The 23,187-nt window shown below is 43.1% G+C and overlaps 1 protein-coding gene across 1 annotated transcript in view; it reads left to right on the forward strand.

The window, feature by feature from the left end:
* Positions 1-22,792, forward strand: part of LOC137308286 (cytochrome P450 7A1-like) — a gene marked incomplete at its 5' end in the record, with an annotated part of 37,115 nt that extends 14,323 nt beyond the window's left edge. The window contains 3 exons of the mRNA XM_067977103.1: positions 7,206-7,333; positions 14,152-14,330; positions 16,982-22,792. Coding sequence (XP_067833204.1) covers positions 7,206-7,333; positions 14,152-14,330; positions 16,982-17,278 — 604 coding nt within the window. The remainder of the gene's footprint in view (positions 1-7,205; positions 7,334-14,151; positions 14,331-16,981) is intronic.
* Between the last annotated feature and the right edge of the window lie 395 nt (positions 22,793-23,187).

Raw genomic sequence — 23,187 nt, forward strand, 5'->3', positions numbered from 1 at the left:
CAACCTATTCATGTTTACATGGAGCATGATTTTTACCTTCACTGCCTGGGGATGGAGTGGGTAGCCTGTTCATTCTAAATGGGATGAAAATCAAGCAGGATCTGTAATGGGTGGGCAATCTGCTCTGCCGGAGTACCACCCAAGTGGTGAAGATGAAAATTTATCCCAAGGTCTCTGCTGTTATTACAAACTCTTGTAAACAATTTTACAACACCAAGTTATAGTCCAGCAATTTTATTTTAAATTCACAAGCTTTCGGAGGCTTCCCCCTTCGTCAGGTGAACGATGTGAAATGAAATTTCATTTCACATCGTTCACCTGACGAAGGGGGAAGCCTCCGAAAGCTTGTGAATTTAAAATAAAATTGCTGGACTATAACTTGGTGTTGTAAAATTGTTTACAATTGTCAACCCCAGTCCATCACCGGCATCTCCACATCATTACAAACTCTGGTAGTGCATTCCACAGCCCCACTACCCTCAATGTGAAAAAGATTCTCCTGCTCTCTGCCCTAACTCTTACATTTATTCTTATATCTGTCACTTTGTTCTCGACCCACAAGCACTGTCCTATCTACCCTGTCCCATCCTTTCATAATTTCAAACATCTCTTTCAAATCACCCTGTAATCCTCTGTTCAAACATAATCGGGATAATATTTTGATTGGGGGAAGGCTGGTTGATGTGGAAAATCATAGGGATATTGGGGGTTTAGGTTCGCAAGACAATAAAAGCAGCACCTCAAGTCCTGATTTTAGAAGTCTTTTTTGTATTTCCTCACACCAGGCAGCATGCTGGTGAATCTGTTCTATACCCTCTCTATTGCCTTAGCATCCTTCCTATAGTGTGGAGCCAAAAATTGCACACAGTACTCAACCTGTGATCGTATTACGGTTTTGTATAGATTCACCATTACATCTTGACTTTTATATTCTATACCTCTTGCCATAAAACCCAGTATTCCACTAACTTTTTTTTAATGGCCTTATCTACTTGAGGTGCTGCTTTCAATGTCTTGCGAACCTGAATCCCCAAAATCCCTATGATTTTCCACATCACCCAACCTTCCTCCAATCAAAATGTTATTACTTCTTTTTGTTTCACCACAACGAAACCAGCTCACGCGTACGACATTAGTTTCAATCTGCCACTTTTTTGCCCATTCTGCCATCTTATCCGTATTTCCTTGCTGCACCTCCCTTTGGTCCTTAGAATTATTTACAATAATATTTTAATATCATCTGCAAATTTGAACACCATTCTCTCTGGTCTTAGGGCAGAACCATGTGGGACACTGCTATGCTTTTCCATTCATTTTGAGAAGTTGCCCTTAACTCCTACTCTTTGTTTCCTCCTTTCTAGCCAGCTTTTAATCCAATTTGCAACCCTTCCCTTAGTTCCCCTTAATCTTCCCTAATAATGTGCGGTACCTTGTCAAAGGCTTTCTAAAAATCCATGTTCAGCACATCAATTGTATTTCCCACATTGACCATATCTGTAATCTCCTCAGAGAACTGTGTCAGGTTTGTAAAGCACCATCTTTCTTTCTGAAATCTGTGTTGGCTGCTTATAATCATTTTCTTTTTATCTACATATTTAGTAATTTCATCTTTAATTAAAAATTCCCTAGTTTTCCCTACCTTAAACCAACTGGCCTATAATTATCTGGGTTAGCTCTGTCTTACTTTTTGAAAATGGGTATTACATTGGCCACTCTCCAGTCCTCCGACACACTGCAAGTGGTTTTCTCGGGCGTACTGAAAACACACCTCTTACTATAAGTTCTGGAACGATAATGATTATAAGGACAGATCAGACTCGGACACACGTTTTTGGGCTCAACCGTATTCTGTTTAATAAGATTAACAATAATACTAGTAAACAGTACAAACAGTACAACCCTTACTTGTCCAATAAGCCCTACCGTGCTAAATTACCACGGCCGAAAAAGAGAACCCTCCCGTGAAATAAACTAACATAGGACCTCTCCCCCCCAGCACTAAAACCCTCTAAGGTTTGGTTGGGACTTACAATCACCCCCTCACACAGCTAAGTGATCTTGTGGATGTGTAGGCGCAGGCAATATGCTCACCCCGATTGACCGTTGTTGCTTGCAGTTTCTTCCTGCACGTCGCGCTCCTGGTTCTGTACTGCCGACGCAGTATCCAAGTTCCAGTTTGAGTCGAGGTCCATTGATGAGGGGTGAAGAGCAGCGCTCAGCTTCTGGCGGTGTTCTGTTGAATCGAGCCGAGCCCCACTCTGGAGACTCACTGTAGATTGATGCCGAGGAGAAGAGCAGAGAGCAGAGCCAAGCCAGGAGCCGTTGCCGAACGGCTCCTTATATCCCCAAAACCCATCACCTTTTCTCCCGTCAATACTGATCGATGTATTGACTCAGGTGATCTGTCTGGACCACCCGTGGCCTGGAGTGACTCGTAACCTTTGAACTCTGAAAAATGCTATTTTGTTTTCCCGCTCTCAGGCCTTGCACCTGGAGAGACAATGGGAGCTGATTACTGTCGTTTCCTGAGTTGATGGCCCCCATTAGCAGGTAGTGGGTTTCGATCTCAAACCGATCTTGCTTAACTGGCTTCTCTCCTGGAAGACAACAGCCCGGCCATCTCCTGCCTTCCACCAGTTTCGGTGGGCTGAGTATCTCTGAGTTACCGACATTTACCTGAGGAAGGAGGAAGCCTCCGAAAGCTTGTGAATTTAAAATAAAATTGCTGGACTATAACTTGGTGTTGTAAAATTGTTTACCTCTCTGGGTATTGTTCCCAGTAATCATGTTAAATGGTGATGACATCAATCGGCCTGGGTTCCCTTCCACCCAGCCTGTCAGTGTGAAATGTCCGTTTGCATATGAATGCATCTTAGTCAGGTTAGCCTGGCTCAAAACTCCTGCCAGTCAATCCTATTCCCTAAGCCGCTCCCACAAGCTTGCCAAACAGTACAGTTCTTTCTTGGGGGAATTGGATTTAAAATATGATTCATAAAAATGGCCAGAACGCTGGTGCTACAACACATCCACTCTCAATAGAACTCTCAAAGAATTTTCTATCCCTCCGCTAGAGCTTTCCTTTAGCTTGATTAATTTCTCGAATACTTTTTATTCCTTTTATCTCTCAGCTTGCTTTTAACCAATTCAGGATTTATTTCTTCCTCTTATTAAGTATCCCTGGCAATTTCCATTTATCCTCTAGCAATTCACTATCCTCTCCTCTCAGAGGTCCCACCTCACATTTAGCAATTCTCTTTTTATTTGTACAATAATAGTCTTTTTAATATTTTGAGATTTTCTCCACATGTTCCTTCTTTGCTTTCCTTAACCCTCTCTTAACCTCTTTCCATAATTTCTGGTATTTTCTCTTATTTTTATAATTTTTATCTTATAGGCTCCACGAGACCTCTTCTTCAATTTTAGTTTGTTTCTCATCCCTTTGTTTATCCATGGCATTCTGAAACTTGAAGTACTCTCCTTTTTTAATAGTATATATTTATTCTGCAACTCTGCAATCTCCTTTTTAAAAATATCCTACTGTTGATTTACAGTCCGGTGTGCAAATTTCCAATTCCACCTCGTTTCAGCTAGCTCACTCCTCAAGCCCAATTTTAACTTGGGGTGTAAGTGCAGCATGTGGGATCTGTGGCGAACAGCAAGCCTGCATCACAGCACCATATGAGGCCTGTAGAGATTTTAACTCCTGGGCCTTATTTAAATGTTGGCCGTGAGTCTCCCATCTGAACCCGGCAGGAGAGCTACCTAGCCAGCGGGAGGAAATGGGATTTTGGGTGGTAGGACAACGCTAGGCACCCGAGGGAATGGTCCCTGGCATAAGGTAAGTGGTGAGGGGAGGTCCGACGGCAATTACGGTTGTGGGCGGGAGGGAAGCCCGGGGGAGGGGAGGCTCTAGGTTTCCTTGTGGGCCCAGAGGAAACATAGAAACATAGAAAATAGGAGCAGGACCAGGCCATTTGGCCCTTCGAGCCTGCTCCGCCATTCAATATGATCATGGCCAATCCTCTATCTCAATACCATATTCCCGGAGCACTCCTAATCTTCCCACCTCAAAATAATTTTACTAACTTTTCTGGGCCTCTTCTGGTCCCGCCCCTGTTTGCTATCAGGTTTCACCAGATTGGCTTTCCAAGACCTTCCAGTAGGATCAGCTTCTGGCCTGCCCAATATTGCACCGGCCCAGAGCAGGCAAGCTGCAACGGGGCGCCCATTTGGTGCTTGCAACTCACCAGCAACATGATCTTGAGGCCTGGCCCTCAAAATAGACTGGCCTCCCTTTGTCACTATTGGGTAGCTGGCCAGTACACTCCATCAACTGGCTACCCGATAGTTAAAAATCTACCCTATATCTCTTGCTCTCTTCTGTTTCTGTCGTGCTTTCTCTCTTTGTCTCAGTCTCACAAGTGTCAATAATTAGAATTTTTAACTTTTTAACTGTCAACCAGATATGTGATAATTAACTTTTTTTTATTCGTTCATGGGATGTGGGCGTCGCTGGCAAGGCCAGCATTTATTGCCCATCCTTAATTGCCCTTGAGAAGGTGGTGATGAGCTGCCTTCTTGAACTGCTGCAGACCGTGTGGTGAAGGTTTTCCCACAGTGCTGTTAGGAAGGGAGTGCCAGTATTTTGACCCAGCGACGATGAAGGAACGGCGATATATTTCCAGGTCGGGATGGTGTGTGACTTGTAGGGGAACGTGCAGGTGGTGTTGTTCCCATGTGCCTGCTGCTCTTGTCCTTCTAAGTGGTAGAGGTCGCAGGCTTGGGAGGTGCTGTCGAAGAAGCCTTGGCGAGTTGCTGCAGTGTATCCTGTGGATAATACACACTGAGGCCACTGTGCGCGGTGGTGGAGGGAGTGAATGTTTAGGGTGGTGGATGGGGTGCCAATCAAGTGGGCTGCTTTATCCTGGATGCTGTCGAGCTTCTTGTGTTGATGGAGCTGCACTCATCCAGGCAAGTGGAGAGTATTCCATCACACTCCTGACTTGTGCCTTGTAGATGGTGGAAAGGCTTTGGGGAGTCAGGAGGTGAGTCACTCGCCGCAGAATACCCAGCCTCTGACCTGCTCTTGTAGCCACAGTATTTATGTGGCTGGTCCAGTGAAGTTTCTGGTCAATGGTGACTCCCAGGATGTTGATGGTGGGGTATTCGGCAATGGTAATGCCATTGAATGTCAAGAGGAGGTGGTTAGATTCTCTCTTGTTGGAGATGGTCATTGCCTGGCACTTGTCTGGCACGAATGTTACCTGCTATTTGTCAGCCCAAGCCTGGATGTTGTCCAGATCTTGCTGCATGTGGGCACAGACTGCTTCATTATCTGAGGGGTTGCGAATGGAACTGAACACTGCAATCATCAGCGAACATCCCCATTTCTGACCTTATAAGGAGGGAAGGTCATTGATGAAGCAGCCAAAGATGGTTGGGCCTAGGACACTGCCCTGAGGAACTCCTGCAGCAATGTCCTGGAGCTGAGATGATTGGCCTCCAACAACCATTACCATCTTCCTTTGTGCTAGGTATGACTCCAGCCACTGGAGAGTTTTCCCCCTGATTCCCATTCACTTCAATTTTACTAGGGCTCCCTGGTGCCACACTCGGTCAAATGCTGCCTTGATGTCAAGGACAGTGACTCTCACCTCACCTCTGGAATTCAGCTCTTTTATCCATGTTTGGACCAAGGCTGTAATGAGGTCTGGAGCCGAGTGGTCCTGGCGGAACCCAAACTGAGCATCGATGAGCAGGTTATTAGTGAGTAAGTGCTGCTTGATAGCACTGTCGATGACACCTTCCATCAGTTTGCTGATGATTGAGAGTAGACTGATGGGGCGGTAATTGGCCCGATTGGATTTGTCCTGCTTTTTGTAAACTGCTTGCTGTTGCTTAATTTGAAAAATTAACTCAAATTAAGATGAGGAAGGACACAGATATCTTAACTTAATACACTTTATGAAGTTTATCGAACAGAAAACAAAAGCTACAAAAGGTATATTCAGTGTTGTTGCCATTTCTTTCTCTGTCTCCCACACACACACAGCTGCTTTTTAAAAAAAACATTAACATTAACTTTACCTGAATAAACTTTTGAAATTTTCCTCTAGATTTTCTTAAAATAATTTTGAAAAATGATTTGAAGCTAAAGAAGCATATTTAGCAGTTCAGCTATCTAAATATGACTGATGCATCCTGGCAAATTGGGTGTATTTAGAATGATTACAAGGATGAGGGACTTTATAGTTATGTGGATAGATTGGAGAAGCTGGGGTTGTTCTCGCAACGGTCTCTGTTCCAAGGAGGAGATTTGATAGAGGTATTCAAAATCATGAAGGGTCTAGACAGAGTAGCTAGAGAGAAACTGTTCCCATTGGCGAAAGGGATAAGAACCAGAGGACATAGATTTAAGGTGATTGGCAAAAGAACCAAAGGTGACATGAGGAAAAACTTTTTTACACAGCGAGTGGTTAGGATCTGGAATGCACTGCCCGAGGGGGTGGCGGAGACACATTCAATCATGACCTTCAAAAGGGAACTGGATAAATACTTGAAAGGTAAAAATTTGCAGGGCTATGGGAATAGGGCAGGGGAGTGGGACTCGCTGAATTGCTCTTGCATAGAACTGGTGCGGACTTGATGGGCCGAATGGCCTCTTTCCATGCTGTAACCTTTCTATGATTGCACATGCTCAGACTCCAGGACCTGCATTTCAGCTCTGGGCAGAAATATCAAGTCCAAATCGTGAATTTTCCGAGAGACTGAGGCCTTCAAATAAAAACTTTAATGAAGGTATTAAATGGCATAAAAACAATTCATTTGATAAATAATATCATGTTATTGTGAAATATGTAATTTTTTGAATTTTGTTTAAAACCTTATTTTGGTTATTACAAATTTCAGTTACTGAGGAAAAATTGGTGAACAAAATGTTTTGAAAAAACTTAAGAGTAATTTGATTTGATTGGTGGAAGTTGACATAGGAAAAGTGAATGGGAGAAGTGGACAGAGGAATGTACAATGGAAAAAGTTGGCACAAAAGTGTGACCAAAAAAAAACACGATAACAGAATCCAAGGTTTGTTGACAAGAAATGCATGCAGAGCTAAGGTTTTTAATATATAGATGAAAAACTGTCACCATTGCTGTCTATCACACATTATTCACACCATCATCAGTCTGGTTTTACATAATCTGCAGGTCTCCAGAAGCATTGCAAGCAGTGAAAAATGAAATTGAAAACATACTTCGTGTGACGAATCAGAAGCCTGCAGACAATATCCCAATTACCTTCACCAGAGAGCAACTAGATAGTATGACAGCTATGGGTAAGAACATAATAAATTCTGTTATTCTAATATATATCTTTGCAATAGGAATGCGCATGACATGAGATATTAGGCTAACTAGTCTCACAACTAGAGGTCAAAATAGTCAGAGTCTTGCATAAATCAGGTGTGGGTTGGACAGCAGGTTTCTTTAATTTCCCTTTTATTGGTAAGACAATCTAAAAATTAGCTTTAACAAACTTTTCACAAGAAGTTTAAGGCAGGTTCCAGTGACATTCATAAGCTGCCTAAGCTTTTTTGTGGTTTACAATGCTATTAGAACCATTCAGTTGAATTGTTTTATATCTTACTGCCGTCATCCGTCATCTTTTGTCATTGGTAGCTAATTTCAGAAATAAACCTGGACGTTATTCAGTCATTTTTTAATATTTCATTATTGGGCCATACGGCGAGATTGACAGGGCTCACCATTATTTCTGTGCATCTGGTACAGCAACTTCCAGTGACCGCACATGCGCAGTCAAACGCGGAAATCTGGAAGTTGCTGTATCAGATGTCCTGCTCCTCCGTAAATTCCACAAGAATGACATCTCACCGGCTGACACACTGTTTAAATGAATGGAACGGCGTGAAATTTCTGCACAGCCCTGATGGATACAAACTAACCTTGCCAAAAAATGGTACGTCAAGTTATTTAAGTCTAAGCACACTTTTAACGGTGTTGTAAGTCTTTTTTCATTCACTCATGGGATGTGGGTGCCGCTGGTAAGGCCAGCATTTATTGCCCATCCCTAATTGCCCTTGAGAAGGTGGTGGTGAGCCGCCCTCTTGAACCGCTGCAGTCCGTGTGGTGCAGGTTCTCCCACAGTGCTGTTAGGAAGGGAGTTCCAGGATTTTGACCCAGCGTCGATGAAGCACCAGCGATATATTTCCAAGTCGGGATGGTGTGTGACTTGGAGGGGAATGTGCAGGTGGTGGTGTTCCCATGCGACTGCTGCCCTTGTCCTTCTAGGTGGTAGAGTCACGGATTTGGAAGGTGCTGTCGAAGAAACTGTGGCGAGTTGCTGCAGTGCATCTTGTCGCTGTTCCATTGGGACGGCTCCACTTAAACCGGGCTGGGACCAGCGTCCTGGCGAATTGAATAACTAGGGCTACAGATAGGGATTTAAACTAAAAGGGGGGGGGGGGGGTCAGGTATGGGGAAATTTAGAAATCTAATCAGGAAGTCAGGGCAACAGAGCAGTGTAGCGATTTGGGTAAAAATAAGCAGAGTATGGCAGGAAGGGACAGAGAGTTTACCAATAATAGTGCATCAGCAAATAATGTCAAAGCAGGCAAAAATGGTAAAAAGTCAAAATTAAAGGCTATTCATCTGAATGCACAAAACATTCGTAACAAGATGGATTAGTTGCACAAGTAGAGATAAATGGGTTTGATCTACTAGCCATTACAGAGTCATGGTTGCAAAGTGACCGAGGTTGGGAACTAAATTTTCCAGGGTCCATGACGGTTAGAAAAGACAGGCAGAATAGAAAGGGAGGGGGTGTAGCCCTAATAATAAAGGATGACATAAGGACAGTGGTGAGAAAGGATCTTGGCTCGGAAGATCAGGAAGTAGAATCAGTATGGGTGGAAATAAGAAATAATAAGGGGCAGAAAACACTGGTGGGAGTAGTTTATAGGCCCCCTAATAGTAGCAATACCGTTGGACAGAGTATTAATCATGAAATAATAGGAGCTTGTAATAAAGGTAATGCAGTAATTGTGGGGGATTTTAATCTTCATATAGACTGGACAAATCAAATTGGCAAAGGTAGTTTGGAGGACGAGTTCATGGAATGCATTCGAGACGGTTTCCTGGAACCAACGAGAGAACAGGCTATTTTAGATCTTGTATTATGTAATGAGACAGAAAACTGATTGTAAGAGCTTCTCCAAGTATGTAAAAAGGAAGAGAGTAGCAAAAGGAAAAGTTGGTGCCTTAGAGGCTGAAACAGGAGAAATTATAATGGGAAATCAGAAAATGGCAGATGCATTAAACAAATATTTTCTATCTATCTTCACAGTAGAAGACACAAAAACATACCAGAAATAGTGGGGAACCAAGGGTCTAATGAGAGTGAGGAACTTAAAGTAATTAATATCAGTAGAGAAAAAGTACTTGAGAAACAAATAGGACGAAAAACTGATAAATCCCCTGGACCTGATGTCCTACATCCGAGGGTTCTAAAAGAGGTGGCTGCAGAGATAATGGATGCCTTGGTTATGATCCTCCAAAATTCCCTAGATTCTAGAGCGGTCCTAGCAGATTGGGAGGTAGCAAATGTAACCCCGTTATTCAAGAAAGGAGGGAGAGAAAAAACAGGGAACAATAGGCCAGTTAACCTGACATCAGTCGTCAGGAAAATGCTGGAATCCATTATCAAGGAAGTGGTAACAGGGCACTTAAAAAATTATAATATGATTAGGCAGAGTCAACATGGTTTTATGAAAGGGAAATCGTGTTTGACAAATCTATTGGCGTTATTTGAGGATGTAACTAGCAGGGTACATAAAGGGGAATCAGTGGATGTAGTACATTTGGATTTTCACAAGGTGACGCATAAAAGGTTGTTACACAAGATAAGGGCTCATGGGGTTGGGGAGCAACATATTAGCATGGATAGAGTCTTCAGCCAATTTGATTCACTCCACGTGAAATCAAGAAACGGCTGAGTGCACTGGATACAACAAAGGCTATGGGCCCCGACAACATCCTGGCTGTAGTGCTGAAGACTTGTGCTCCAGAACTAGCCGCGCCTCTAGCCAAACTGTTCCAGTACAGCTACAACACTGGCATCTACCCGACAATGTGGAAAATTGCCCAGGTATGTCTTGTCCACAAAAAGCAGGACAAATCTAAACCGGCCAATTACCGCCCCATCAGTCTACTCTCAATCATCAGCAAAGTGATGGAAGGTGTCGTTGACAGTGCTATCAAGCGGCACTTACTCACCAATACTCAGTTTGGGTTCTGCCAGGACATCTCGGCTCCAGACCTCATTACAGCCTTAGCCCAAACATGGACAAAAGAGCTGAATTCCAGAGGTGAGGTGAAAGTAACTGCCCTTGACATCAAGGCAGCATTTGCTGGATGGTGGTGGATGGGGTGCCAATCAAGCGGGCTGCTTTGTCACGGATAGTGTTGAGCTTCTTGAGTGTGGCACCAAGGAGCCCTCGTAAAATTGAAGTCAATGGGAATCAGGGAAAACTCTCCAGTGGCTGGAGTCATACCAGCACAAAGGAAAATGGTAGTGGTTGTTAGAGGCCAATCATCTCAGCCCCAGGAGTTCCTCAGGGCAGTGTCCTAGGCCCAACCATCTTCAGCTGCTTCATCAATGACCCTCCCTCCATCATAAAGTCAGAAATGGGGATGTTCGCTGATGATTGCACAGTGTTCAGTTCCATTTGCAATCCCTCAGATAATGAAGCAGTCTGTTCCCGCATGGACAACATCAAGGTTTGGGCTGATAAGTGGCAAGTAACATTCGCGCCAGACAAGTGCCAGGCAATGACCATCTCCAACAAGAGAGAATCTAACCACCTCCCCTTGACATTCAATGGCATTACCATCGCCGAATCCCCCACCATCAACATCCTGGGAGTCACCATTCACCAGAAACTTAACTGGACTAGCCACATAAATACTGTAGCTACAAGAGCAGGTCAGAGGCTGGGTATTATGCGGCGAGTGACTCACATCCTGACTCCCCAAAGCCTTTTCACTGTCCACTTGCCTGGATGAGTGCAGCTCCAACAACACTCAAGAAGCTCAACGCCATCCGTGACAAAGCAGCCCACTTGATTGGCACCCCATCCACCACCCTAAACATTCACTCCCTCCACCACCAGTGCACAGTGGCTGCAGTGTGTACCATCCACAGGATGCACTGCAGCAACACGCCAAGGCTCCTTCGACAGCACCTCCCAAACCCATGACCTCTACCACCTAGAAGGACAAGGCAGCAGGCATATGGGAACACCCAACCTGCACATTCCCCTCCAAGTCACACACCATCCTGACTTGGAAATATATCGCTGTTCCTTCATCGTCGTTGGGTCAAAATTCTGGAACTCCCTACCTAACAGCACTGTGGGAGAACCTTCACCACACGGACTGCAGCGTTCAACATGGCGGCTCACCACCACCTTCTCAAGGGCAATTCGGGATGGGCAATAAATGCTAGCCTTGCCAGTGACGTCCACATCCCATGAACAAATTTAAAAAAAGGGGAAGATCGGGGTGGGGGAGAGGGGAAGATCGGTGGGGGGGAGAGGGGAAGATCGGGAGGGTGAGATTGGGGGGACATTAGGAGGGTGAAGAGGGGGCCATCGGAGCCGGAGACATTGGACATCGGAGCAGGTTTCAAAGGTAGGTGCATTTAGTGTTTTCACTTCATTGCATGTTTTTTTATTTGTTCCCTGATCCGGCCCTGAACCGGTGGGCAAGCCGCCCAGGTAAGTTAAAAAATCTTTCTAATTCCTTGATCTGTCACAGGTAAAGTGCCTTAAGTACCTCAATGCGGTACATTTGGCTGTTTAACTGTCATCCACCCGGCTTTAATTGCCAGCGGGATTTCTGTTTTCGGGTCACCCACGCGCACACAGGTGGGTCCCTGGGAAACTCAGAGCTGGCTTCTGAATCCAAACGGGATTTGCGTGATTTTCGGAGCCCCCCCACCCCCAACACACCCGCATTTGCCTCCTAAAATCACCCCCAAAGTGTCTGCAAAGGGATATAGACAGATATAGAATGGGCAATAATCATCGGATCATAGAAAGGTTGCAGCACAGAAGGAGGCCATTCGGCCCATCAAGTCCGCGCCAGCTCTATGCAAGAGCTATCCAGCTAGTCCCACTCCCCCGCCCTATCCCCATAGCCCTGCAAATGTTTTCCTTTTAAGTACTTATCCAGTTCCCTTTTGAAGGCCATGAATGAATCTGCCTCCACCACTCCGTTGGGCAGTGCATTTCCAGATCCTAATCACTCGCTGTGTAAAAAAGCTTTTCTAAGAAGGTGGCAGATGGAATATCATGTGGGAAATGTGTGTTTATTCACTTTGGTAGGAAGAATAGAAAAACAGAATATTTTTTAAATGGTGAGAAACTATTAAATGTTAGTATTCAGAGAGACTTGGGTGTCCTCGTACAAGAAACACAAAAAGTTAGTACACAAGTACAGCAAACAATTAGGAAAGCAAATGGCATGTTGGCCTTTATTGCAAGGAGGTTGGAGTATAAAAGCAAGGAAGTCTTACTACAATTGTACAGGGCTTTGGTGAGACCTCACCTGGAATACTGTGTCCAGTTTTGATCTCCTTATCTAAGGAAGGATATACTTGCCTTAGAGGCGGTGCAGCGAAGGTTCACTCGATTAATTCCTGCGATGTGAGGGCTGTTCTATGAGGAGAGATTGAGCAGAATGGGCCTATACTCTCTGGAGTTTCAAAGAATGAGAGGTGATCTCATTGAAACATATAAGATTATGAGCGAGCTTGACAGGGTAGATGCTGATAGGTTGTTTCCCATGGCTGGAGAGTCTAGAACGATGGGGCATAGTCACAGGATAAGGGGTCGGCCATTTAAGACTGAGATGAGAAGGAATTTCTTCACTCAGATGGTTGTGAATCTTTGGAATTCTCTATCTCAGAGAGCTGCGGATGCTGAGTCGTTGAATATATTCAAAGCTGAGATAGACAGATTTCTAGACTCTAGGGGATCTGGCAGGAAAGTGGAGTTGAGGTCAAAGATCAACCATAATCTGGTTGAGTGGCAGAGCAGGCTCGAGGGGCCATGTGGCCTACTCCTGCTCCTATTTCTTATGGTATGCACACTGCAGCCACGGTGCGCCGGTGGTGAAGGGATGAATGTTTAAGGTGGTGGATTGGGTGCCAATCAAGCGGGTAGCATTGTCCTGGATGGTGTCGAGCTTCTTGAGTGTTGTTGGAGCTGCACTCATCCAAGCAAGTGGAGAGTATTCCATCAAACTCCTGACTTGTGCCTTGTAGATGGTGAAAAGGTTTTGGGGAATCAGGAGGTGAGTCACTTGCCGCAGAATACCCAGCCTCTGACCTGCTCTTGTAGCCGCAGTATTCATGTGGCTGGTCCAATTTAGTTTCTGGTCAATGGTGACCCCCAGGATGTTGATGGTGGGGGATTCAGCGATGGTAATTTCGTTGAATGTCAAGGGGAGGTGGTTAGACTCTCTTGTTGGAGATGGTCATTGCCTGGCACGAATGTTACTTGCCACCTATCTGCCCAAGCCTGGATGTTGTCCAGGTCTTGGTGCCAAACAACCTCTCTGGCACTGAAAATTAACTTTTACAAGTGTAGAGTCCCATTCCTTCAGATTTTAATTGTTGGACATTTTTTTAAAAAATAATTTTTATTTTTTTACTCTTTCTATCTCTTTTATCTCTGTCTCTTAATTGAATATTTCTTACCCTCTCTTTATTTCACTTTCTGTACCTGATCTGACATTGAATTCACTATTCTAACTTACACTTGCTGCTGATCTGATGCTTTAATCTGATTGGTTAAGAGGATAGACAGTTGCTTGCCCCGTTCACAGAGGTCCCAACTGCAATGTAGAGGGTGCCGTTTTGCATTCAGCGCCCCATGAGAGGAACTTGCCATGAAAAAAAACAAGAAAATGTATGGATAAGTGCAAGTCTAATGCGATCGGTGCCTTTCTTTCATCGCTCAGAAGAAAATCTGGGCCATTATATAATAATTCTTTAGAGAAGCAATTTGTGGCTTTGTTTTATGCAATGCTTTGTGAATCTCTACTAAACTATCTTTTGAAAAAATTTGAACAGGTAGTCTAATAAATGAAGCACTACGCTTATCCAGTGCATCAATAATGCTGCGTGTTGCCACTGAAAACGTTGTACTAACTCTGGATTTGGATGCAAAGCTGGCTATTCGAAAAGGAGACCAAATTTGTTTATATCCTCAACAACTGCATTTGGATCCAGAAGTTTATGAGGATCCTTTGGTAGGTAAAGTAATATCAAAATTGTGCACATTAAATTTTAGTGTGAAGAATTTTAGGAATCCTGAGTATTTTGTTTTACAAAAGCATTTGAGTTAAGTATTATTATGGATCTTCATTTCATCTTTGAAAACTATGTTCGCGATATTAGACTGATTTTGCAAAGCTCTCCGTCTTGTACCGCCACATTGAGTTTCCTTTCATTTCCTTTTTTTCTTGCATGTTTTTCGTTCTGTACATCTCCCCCAATCTAGGCAAAGGTTGACAAATATCTCATCCATTTTAATACTGTATAATTACATAGAATTTACAGCACAGTAACAGGCCATTTGGCCCAACAGGTCTCTGCCGATATTTATGCTCCACACGAGCCTCCTTCCACTGTACATCATCTAACCCTATCAACATATCTTTCTATTCCTTTCTCCCTCACGTACTTATCTAGCTTTCCCTTAAACGCATCTATGCTATTCGCCTCAACTACTCCATGTGGTAGTAGGTTCCACATTCCAACCACTCTCTGAGTAAAGAAGTTTCTCCTGAATTCTTTATTGGATTTATTGGTGACTATCTTATATTTATGGCCCCTAGTTTTGGACTACCTCACAAGTGGAAATATCTTCTCTACATCTACCTTAGCGAACCCCTTCATAATTTTAAACACCTCTATCAAGTCACCTCTCAGCCTCCTCTTTTCTATAGAAAGGAGCCCCTCCCGTTCAGTCTTTCCTGATAGTTATAACCTCTCAGTTCTGGTATCATCCTTGTAAATCTTTTTGGCACCTTCTCTAATGCCTCGATATCCTTTTTGTAAATGGAGACCAGAACTGAGTACAGTACTCTAAGTGTGGTGTAGAGAAGGTTCTATATAAGTTTAACATAACTTCTCTGCTTTTGCATTCTATTCCTCTAGAAATGACCCCAGTACTTTGTTTGCATTTTTTATGGCCTTGTTAAACTGTGTTGCTACTTTTAATGATTTGTGAATCTGTACCCCTAGATCCCTTTGCTCGTCTACCCCATTTAGACTCTTTTATTTTCCAAGGAGTATGTGGCTTCCTTATTCATCCTACCAAAATGCACCACCTCACACATCTATATTGAAATTCATTTGCGATTTACATGCCCATTCTGCAAGTTTTTATAACGTCCTCTTGTATTTTGTCGGAGTCTTCCTCAGTATTAACTATACTTCCCAATTTTGTGTTGTCCACAAATTTTGAAATTGTACTTCCGATTCCTGAGTCCAAATCATTTATGTAAGTGATGAACACTGATCCCTGTGGAACACTACGTGTCACCTTCTGCCAGTCTGAGTAACTACCTTTAACTCCTACTCCTATTTTCTGTTTTGTAGCCAGTTTGCTATCCATTCTGCTACTTGTCCCCCACCTCCACATGCTCTGACCTTAGTCGTGAGTCTACTATGTGGTCCCTTATTGAAGACATGTATAATGGCAGGGACAAATATTTGCTTCCATACACTTATATACCTTTTAAAATGAGCTGCTAACTAAAGTTTCAGCTTTCCCCATAAAGTTCATTGCTGGCGCAAGCTGTGCTAGGAGTTTATGCTAAATATTCAAATTGCCCAGCAAGCAGGTTATTGAGGAGTAGGTGTTGCTTGATTGTGCTGTTAATGACTCTTTCCATCACTTTGCTAATGATTTGGAGGAGGCTGATCAGGAGGCATTTGACTGGGTTATATTTGACTTGCTTTTTGTAGATAGAACATACCTGGGCAATTTTTGACATTGATGAGTAGATGTCAGTGTCATAAATTCACTGGACTAGCTTTGCTAGAGGACCAGTTCATTCTGGTTCGCGTCTTTAGCACTACAGCTGGGATGTTGTCGGGATCTATAGCTTTTGTTGTGTCCAGTGCATTCATCCGCTTCTTAATTTCACATGGACTGAACTGAATTGGTTGGACACTGGTATCTATGATGGTGAGGTCCTCAGGAGTGTGCTGAGCGGGTTTGTCCGTTTAGCACTTTTGGCTGAAGACTTTTGCAAACATGTCAGCGTTATCTCTTGCACTCATACACTGGGCTTCGGCATTGTTGAGGATGTTCATGGAGCCTCCTGTCTCCTCCCCTTCCTGTCATCCAGTCATGCCATCTTTCATTTCTCCTGACTCGGGTACATTGTCCCTCCAATCCCTACTCCAACTCACCACAACTCCTCTGCCTTCCTGCACTCCTACTGCTCTCATTCAAGGAGGGCACAAGGGTGAAAATGTCACTCCGGAGCAGTAAGGGGTACACTTCTACAGTTGGATCTAAAGAAAGTTGTTTTCCTAAAGAGTATGTACAATGACAAGTGTCATTATGAGGGACCTAAATTTAAAACATCTATTTTTTAGGTTAAATGATCAGAACCATACTGTAATTATTTTGTGTTATCTTGCATTTCAGCTGCCATTTAAAAAAAATAAGAGTGCTGCAAACCCTGTGATATAACCACAGAATCTTATGCATTTATCCTATCCTGCTTTAGTATGATAAAACTTTCTTAATTATAGTAGTATCAAAAATTTTGTTGTACAGAAAGTGTAGATATACCATTGTGCCTTAAAAATATTGCAAATAGCTGATTTTCATTTGATACTTAGTTTATTAAATATACTAAAACAATCATTCTTGTCTTTTCAGGAATTTAAGTATGACAGATTTTTGGATGAAAATGGAAAAGAGAAGACCACATTCTACAAAAATGGTAGAAAGCTTAAGTACTATTTCATGCCTTTTGGTTCTGGTGTCAGTATGTGTCCTGGTCGCTATTTTGCAGTCAATGAGATAAAACAGTTTTTGGCTTTACTACTGTGTTTTTATGATATGGAACTGCTTGATGCCTCAGCACCCAGTCCACCCCTTGACAACTCAAGGGCTGGTTTTGGAATTCTGCAGCCATCTCATGACGTTCAATTCCGTTACCGGCTGAAATATTAACGATATAGTGACTTCACAGAAAGCTGGAATTTGGTACATTGCCAAGTAAAGAAATTTCATTTTTCTCAATTGAAGTCTAGATCAAAAATAATATATTTCTGCATTGCTTTCATATGCTAGCTACTGAGAATATGATAGTTTTTATTGTAATCAGCCATTAAAATTAGCTGCTCATCAGACTCTTTATTAACTTTTCTACTACCAATTGAAAGGCAATTCTTATGATACTGGCCTGAATTTGTGACCCCACCATTTGCAATGGAGCTGTTCTGGGATAGAATCATAGAATCATAGAAGTTTACAACATGGAAACAGGCCCTTCGGCCCAACATGTCCGTGTCGCCCAGTTTATACCACTAAGCTAGTCCCAATTCCCTGCACTTGGCCCATATCCCTCTATACCCATCTTACCCATGTAACTGTCCAAATGCTTTTTAAAAGACAAAATTGTACCCGCCTCTACTATTGCCTCTGGCAGCTCGTTCCAGACACTCACCACCCTTTGAGTGAAAAAATTGCCCCTCTGGACCCTTTTGTATCTCTCCTCTCTCACCTTAAATCTATGCCCCCTCGTTATAGACTCCCCTATCTTTGGGAAAAGATTTTGACTATCTACCTTATCTATGCCCCTCATTATTTTATAGACTTCTATAAGATCACCCCTAAACCTCCTACTCTCCAGGGAAAAAAGTCTCAGTCTATCCAACCTCTCCCTATAAGTCAAACCATCAAGTCCCGGTAGCATCCTAGTAAATCTTTTCTGCACTCTTTCTAGTTTAATAATATCCTTTCTATAATGCTCCCAATCCGTAATGTCAGCAGAGAGGCCTAACGAGAGTCTACCTCCAGGTCTCTGTGTTGGTGACAATTTTTTTAAAGTTAAAGAAATATTGAATAAGGGTTGTTTTGCTATTACAAAAAGGGACAATACTTTGAACAAAAACTATTCCTCCTACACTTTCCTTTTCCTTTAAAGAACTTTAATTTTGGTTCTTTTTACTAACAGTTAAAAGAAAAAAGCTTTCATTGAAGTAAACAAAGGAAGATATGCTTTTGACCTGGGATGATATTCAGCCTGCTGACATTAAGGGCCCGATATTACGAGGGAGGCAGGTTGCCAGCAGGGGGTCGACTGGGCGCGTGGGTAATCCGCCCAGTAAAATCGGTGGGTTCCCCACCCGATCGTAAGTAAATTGAAGCCACTTACCTTGGCTTCCGGGTTTTGCGCTGGAAAGCTGCGCAGCGGGCAGACTGCGCACCCGCATCATAGGCTGTCAGCTGGAGGAGCCCTATTTAAAGGGGCAGTCCTCCACTGACGGATGCTGCAGAAAGGAGCCAAAATTACACCATGGAGCAGCCCAGGGGGAAGGCGGCTCCGAGGTTTAATGATGCCTCACTCCAGGTCCTACTGGATGGGGTGAGGAGGAGGGGGAGGACAGAGATCTTCTCCCCGGCGGACGGGAGGAAGTGGCCTGTCTCTGCCACCACGAAGGCCTGGCTCGAGGTGGCAGAGGAGGTCACCAGCACCACCAACATATCACGCACTACAGTGCAGGAGGCGCTTCAATGACCTAAGTAGGTCAGCCAAAGTGAGTACACTTACTCATTCCCCTACACTCCATCTGCCACATCACCACCCCCACCCTACATCTCCTTCTGCACTGCCAACACTACTCTATCACATCACTCCTCACATCCATTCAAACCTCATGCTCATCTTACCTGCGCTTACTCACCTCGCCAGTACTCATCCCACCACTACCACTCAACCCAATCCTCGTACAATCTCATGGCTCTGTCTCATACTCACCCTCTCATGCATCTCTTTCACGGTCAGCCTCACCCCACCTGCCACTACCTGTGCTGCAGCCACAGGGTATGCATCACATATGTGTAGTAGGAAGCATAAGGCAAACTTGTCGTGAGCATGAAGGGGTTGCACAAGGGTGTTTGAGGGTTTGTCATGGTTTTTACATATATTTGATTCCTGATGAACTCACATTACATATTATATTGTCACCACTACTGCCACGTGTTGGCCATTCTTGACTGGCTTGTGCAATAATGCCCTTTTATGAGGTTCTCCATGAACACCCTTGATGTCACCCATTGGGTCACCCTACAGTGGGTGTATGTGTAGTTGCACGACTACTTTGTGCAGGTGCCTGTTGCGCAGCACTGTGTTGTGTAGCTCCACGTGGCGGAGGTGGACGGCATGCCTGGCGAGGCTGGTGATGTTGGTCGTCCTCCAATGGAGTGATGAATGCAGCAATGGACCCCGCCCCCCCCCCCACCCATCCTGACGGTGTGAGTGTGAGGGGATCCACAAAGTAGGTATATGTGTTTGTACAGCAGAGTTTAGGATATGATTTAATAATTTGGAGTGTGTAGACAACGGTGTGGCAGGCAAAACTTTGTCTGAGGTGACAAAGTGCCCTGCTGCAATGAATGAGGGTTTACCCCGCACCTGTTAAATGGACCTTTGCAGCTGCCACTGGCTGCTGGCTGCAACACGTTGGTTTAAATAGGGAGTGTTTCCCCCAGCATAGGAAACACGTTCTGGGTAGTCCAAAATCCGAATCCTCCTAAAACCTCCAACTAATGAGGTCTGTAAACGACCTCGAGTACCCAGGCAATGATCTTAATGGTGGGAGTCCCGCATGCGGGGGCTGCGTGCGCACTGATTCACATCATTGGGGAACCCAGAAGTGGGCGGGTTGGCTCCGGGCCCCCTCCGGGAATCCCCAATTTTAGGAGCTCCCCTGCCACGAATGCACCCGCTCCGCCATCCAAAAATTGACCCCTAAGGGTCCAAATCAAATGAATCTGGGCAGTCTCAGTCCATAGAATCATAGAATGTTACAGTGCAGAAGCAGATCATTTGGCTCATCAAATATACGCTAATGTTTTTTTTCTCAATATGAGTCTCCTAGAGTAATCCTAATCTCCTGTTTGCTCCTCATATCCTTTAATATCCACCCTTATTAAGCAGCAAATTCCCTTTCAAAGCATTTTCTGCTTCAACAATGAATTATGACAGAGAATTCTACATTCTAACCACCCTCTGTAAAGACATTTTTCCCAGCCTCCACTTCAATCTTTTTGTGATTATCTTAACTTTGTGCCTGTCTTGGGAGCAGTAGAATCAATCTGTAACTATTTACCTTATCATAACCTTTCATAATCTTGAAGACCTCTTGCAGGTCATTCTCACCTCTAGTGAAAAAACCCTAGCTTCTTAAGTCTCTCCATAACTACAACACCTCAGCTCTGGTAACATATTATTGAAACTAAGAAGCTTTTATATTCTTCTTATAACAGGGTGTCCAAAACTATACATAATACTCCAACTGGAGCCTAACTAAGATCTTGAAAAAGGTAGATATTACCTCCTTGCTTTTGCATTTTATGCCTATAGATACAAAACTAAGAATTCTACTTGCCATTTTTAATGGCCTTTGCTACTTGCACTCCCACCTTTAATGATCTCTGTCTTTGGACACCAGGGTCCCTCTACTCTATTTAAAATCTTGCCATTTAAGTGTTTCATTTCCCTATTCCTACTTTCAAAATATATTACTTCACATTTTTCTATATTTAACTGCATCTGCCACCAAATGTCCATCTTAATAGCATGTCTGTGTCCTGCAATTTTTCACAGTCCTCATCACAATTTGCCATACCCCTGAATTTGCTGTTATCAGTATATTTGAATATTGTCCCCATAATTCTTAAATCCAGATAATTCATGTATTTAGTAAATAAAAGCAATCTCAACAGATCTCTGTGGAACACCATTCATAACATCTTTTGAGTACAAGAAATTTCCTTGAACCCATACCCTGTTTTCCACCCTCCAATCATCTCCCTATCCATGTGGCTACTATTGCCTTAATTCCATGCATCACCATCTTTGCCACAGTCTCTTAAGTGATGCATTATCGGATGCTGTTTGAAAATCCATATGAATCACACCCACTGCTTTCCCTTTATCTGTCCTCTCTGTTATTACATAGAATTCACAGCACAGAAACAGGCCAGTCGGCCCAACATTTTCTTCAAAAAAATTCTATAAGGTTTGTCAAGCAAGACCTGCATTTTAGAAATCCATGCTGATTAGGCCTGATTATTTTATGTTTCTCCAAAGCCTTCATAATTTCATCCCACATTATAGACTGTAGTAGTTTAGCAACAGCAGAAGTAAGACTAACTGTTTCGTAATTTCCGACTTAACCACATCTCCTTTTTGGAGATGAGAAGTCGCATTTGTCATCGCCAGTCCTCTGGCACAATTTTTCTTTCTGCACAATTTTGGAAAATTATGGTCACAGCCTCTGCTATTTCTTCCCTAGCTTCCTTCACAATCCTCATATGTAAATCATTAAATCCCGATAATTTTTCTACCTTAAGTTATAGTAACTTTTTTACTACCATTTCTCTTTGAATAGTAACCTCCACTAACTGTTCTGAGTACATCTCTGGTGGTTTTACAATCCCTTTATCCACTTTCTCTGAAAACTGAGACAAAGTGCTTATTAGTATCTCTGCTATTCCCTTGGCCTACACCACAAACTTGCCTCCTTCATCTCTCCAGTTCCTGGAGGGCATGGTTTAGAGGTCAAAACTGCCTCTAATTCGGTACTAATTGGTACTATTAGCTATCTCATTCAGAGAGGCCCACAAGATTGTTGGTGTGGGAAATGGAAAAATGATATAAAAGGTGAGGTAGGCAATGAAGCATATTGCTGAGGTAGAGCAGAGAGAACTTTGTATCTCATAGCTGACCTGGGAGTGCTTGGTGGTGACACTGGATAACTGAAATGGAGAATGTTTCATTCTCTAGCACTAACATTTCTCAAATTGATAAGTACAAAATTAACAAAAATGTAAAAGATTTAGACTTACTGTAAAATCTGATGTATAAGTCTCACCTTCATATATGTTCTGTCCTCTAAAGACAAGATAGTGACTTTTACACTAGTATGACTTTGGGTCCTAATTGAAATGGCAACTGCAAAATAAAGGATATTACATTTGTACACTGGATTTAAGGTATATGGAGTATACTGCACTATTTTGGGAGTGAGTATTACCTGTTCTTGGTAGTTACTGACGGAATGTCCACAGTGTGCCAAGAGAATATGTGGAGAAGAGAAACAATGATAGTCAGCTTGCCCTGCTGGAAGTGTCAAACAGCGCAGGGTAGAATTCAGGGTAGTCATAAAATACTTCATAACACAGACTATCATTTTCTTCTGGCTGTAGATTGTTCTATTATGATGCACAACTGTTATGGGAAATGTCAGAAGGAAATATGGATTAAAATGTGAAATGGATTAAAATGTGAAATGCATGAAAATGTTGCATTGAGATTTGTATTGCCAGCTTTAAAATGCTGTGAAGCTCGTGTATTATGATTTGCATTAATGGATATTCATTATTCTTACTGCAGAGTAGCAATGCAAGTGTATCATGATTTGAAATGTATCCAGTACTTTGCATGTTACGTTCAATAAGGTTATTGTTATTCAAAATGGTAATCAATAAATTATGTATATCTTAAGATATTCTGTGGAAAAATTCAATAAGCGTCCGTTTTGGGTGGTGTTAGCGCGGCACCCTGCGCCCGACGGACCCTGGGCAGGCAGGACGCAAATTTGGACCCAAGGGAGCACTTACCTGCAATCGGCGTTCCTTTCCAGGCCTTGCACGTGGAATCAATGCAATTTGCACTTTCCACCACCAGAGGGGGCTCCATCTCTTAAAGGGAGGATGTTTCTTAGAAATCTCTTAAAGGTAGCTGGTACCTGTTATTTGCTGAACATAACAGTCTACCGTCTGCATGGAGTCAGAACAGAGATCACGTAAAACACAGATGTAGATCCCATCCCTATGTTTACACACTGATA

Source organism: Heptranchias perlo, chromosome 3 (assembly GCF_035084215.1).
Source record: "Heptranchias perlo isolate sHepPer1 chromosome 3, sHepPer1.hap1, whole genome shotgun sequence".
Taxonomy (NCBI): domain Eukaryota; kingdom Metazoa; phylum Chordata; class Chondrichthyes; order Hexanchiformes; family Hexanchidae; genus Heptranchias; species Heptranchias perlo.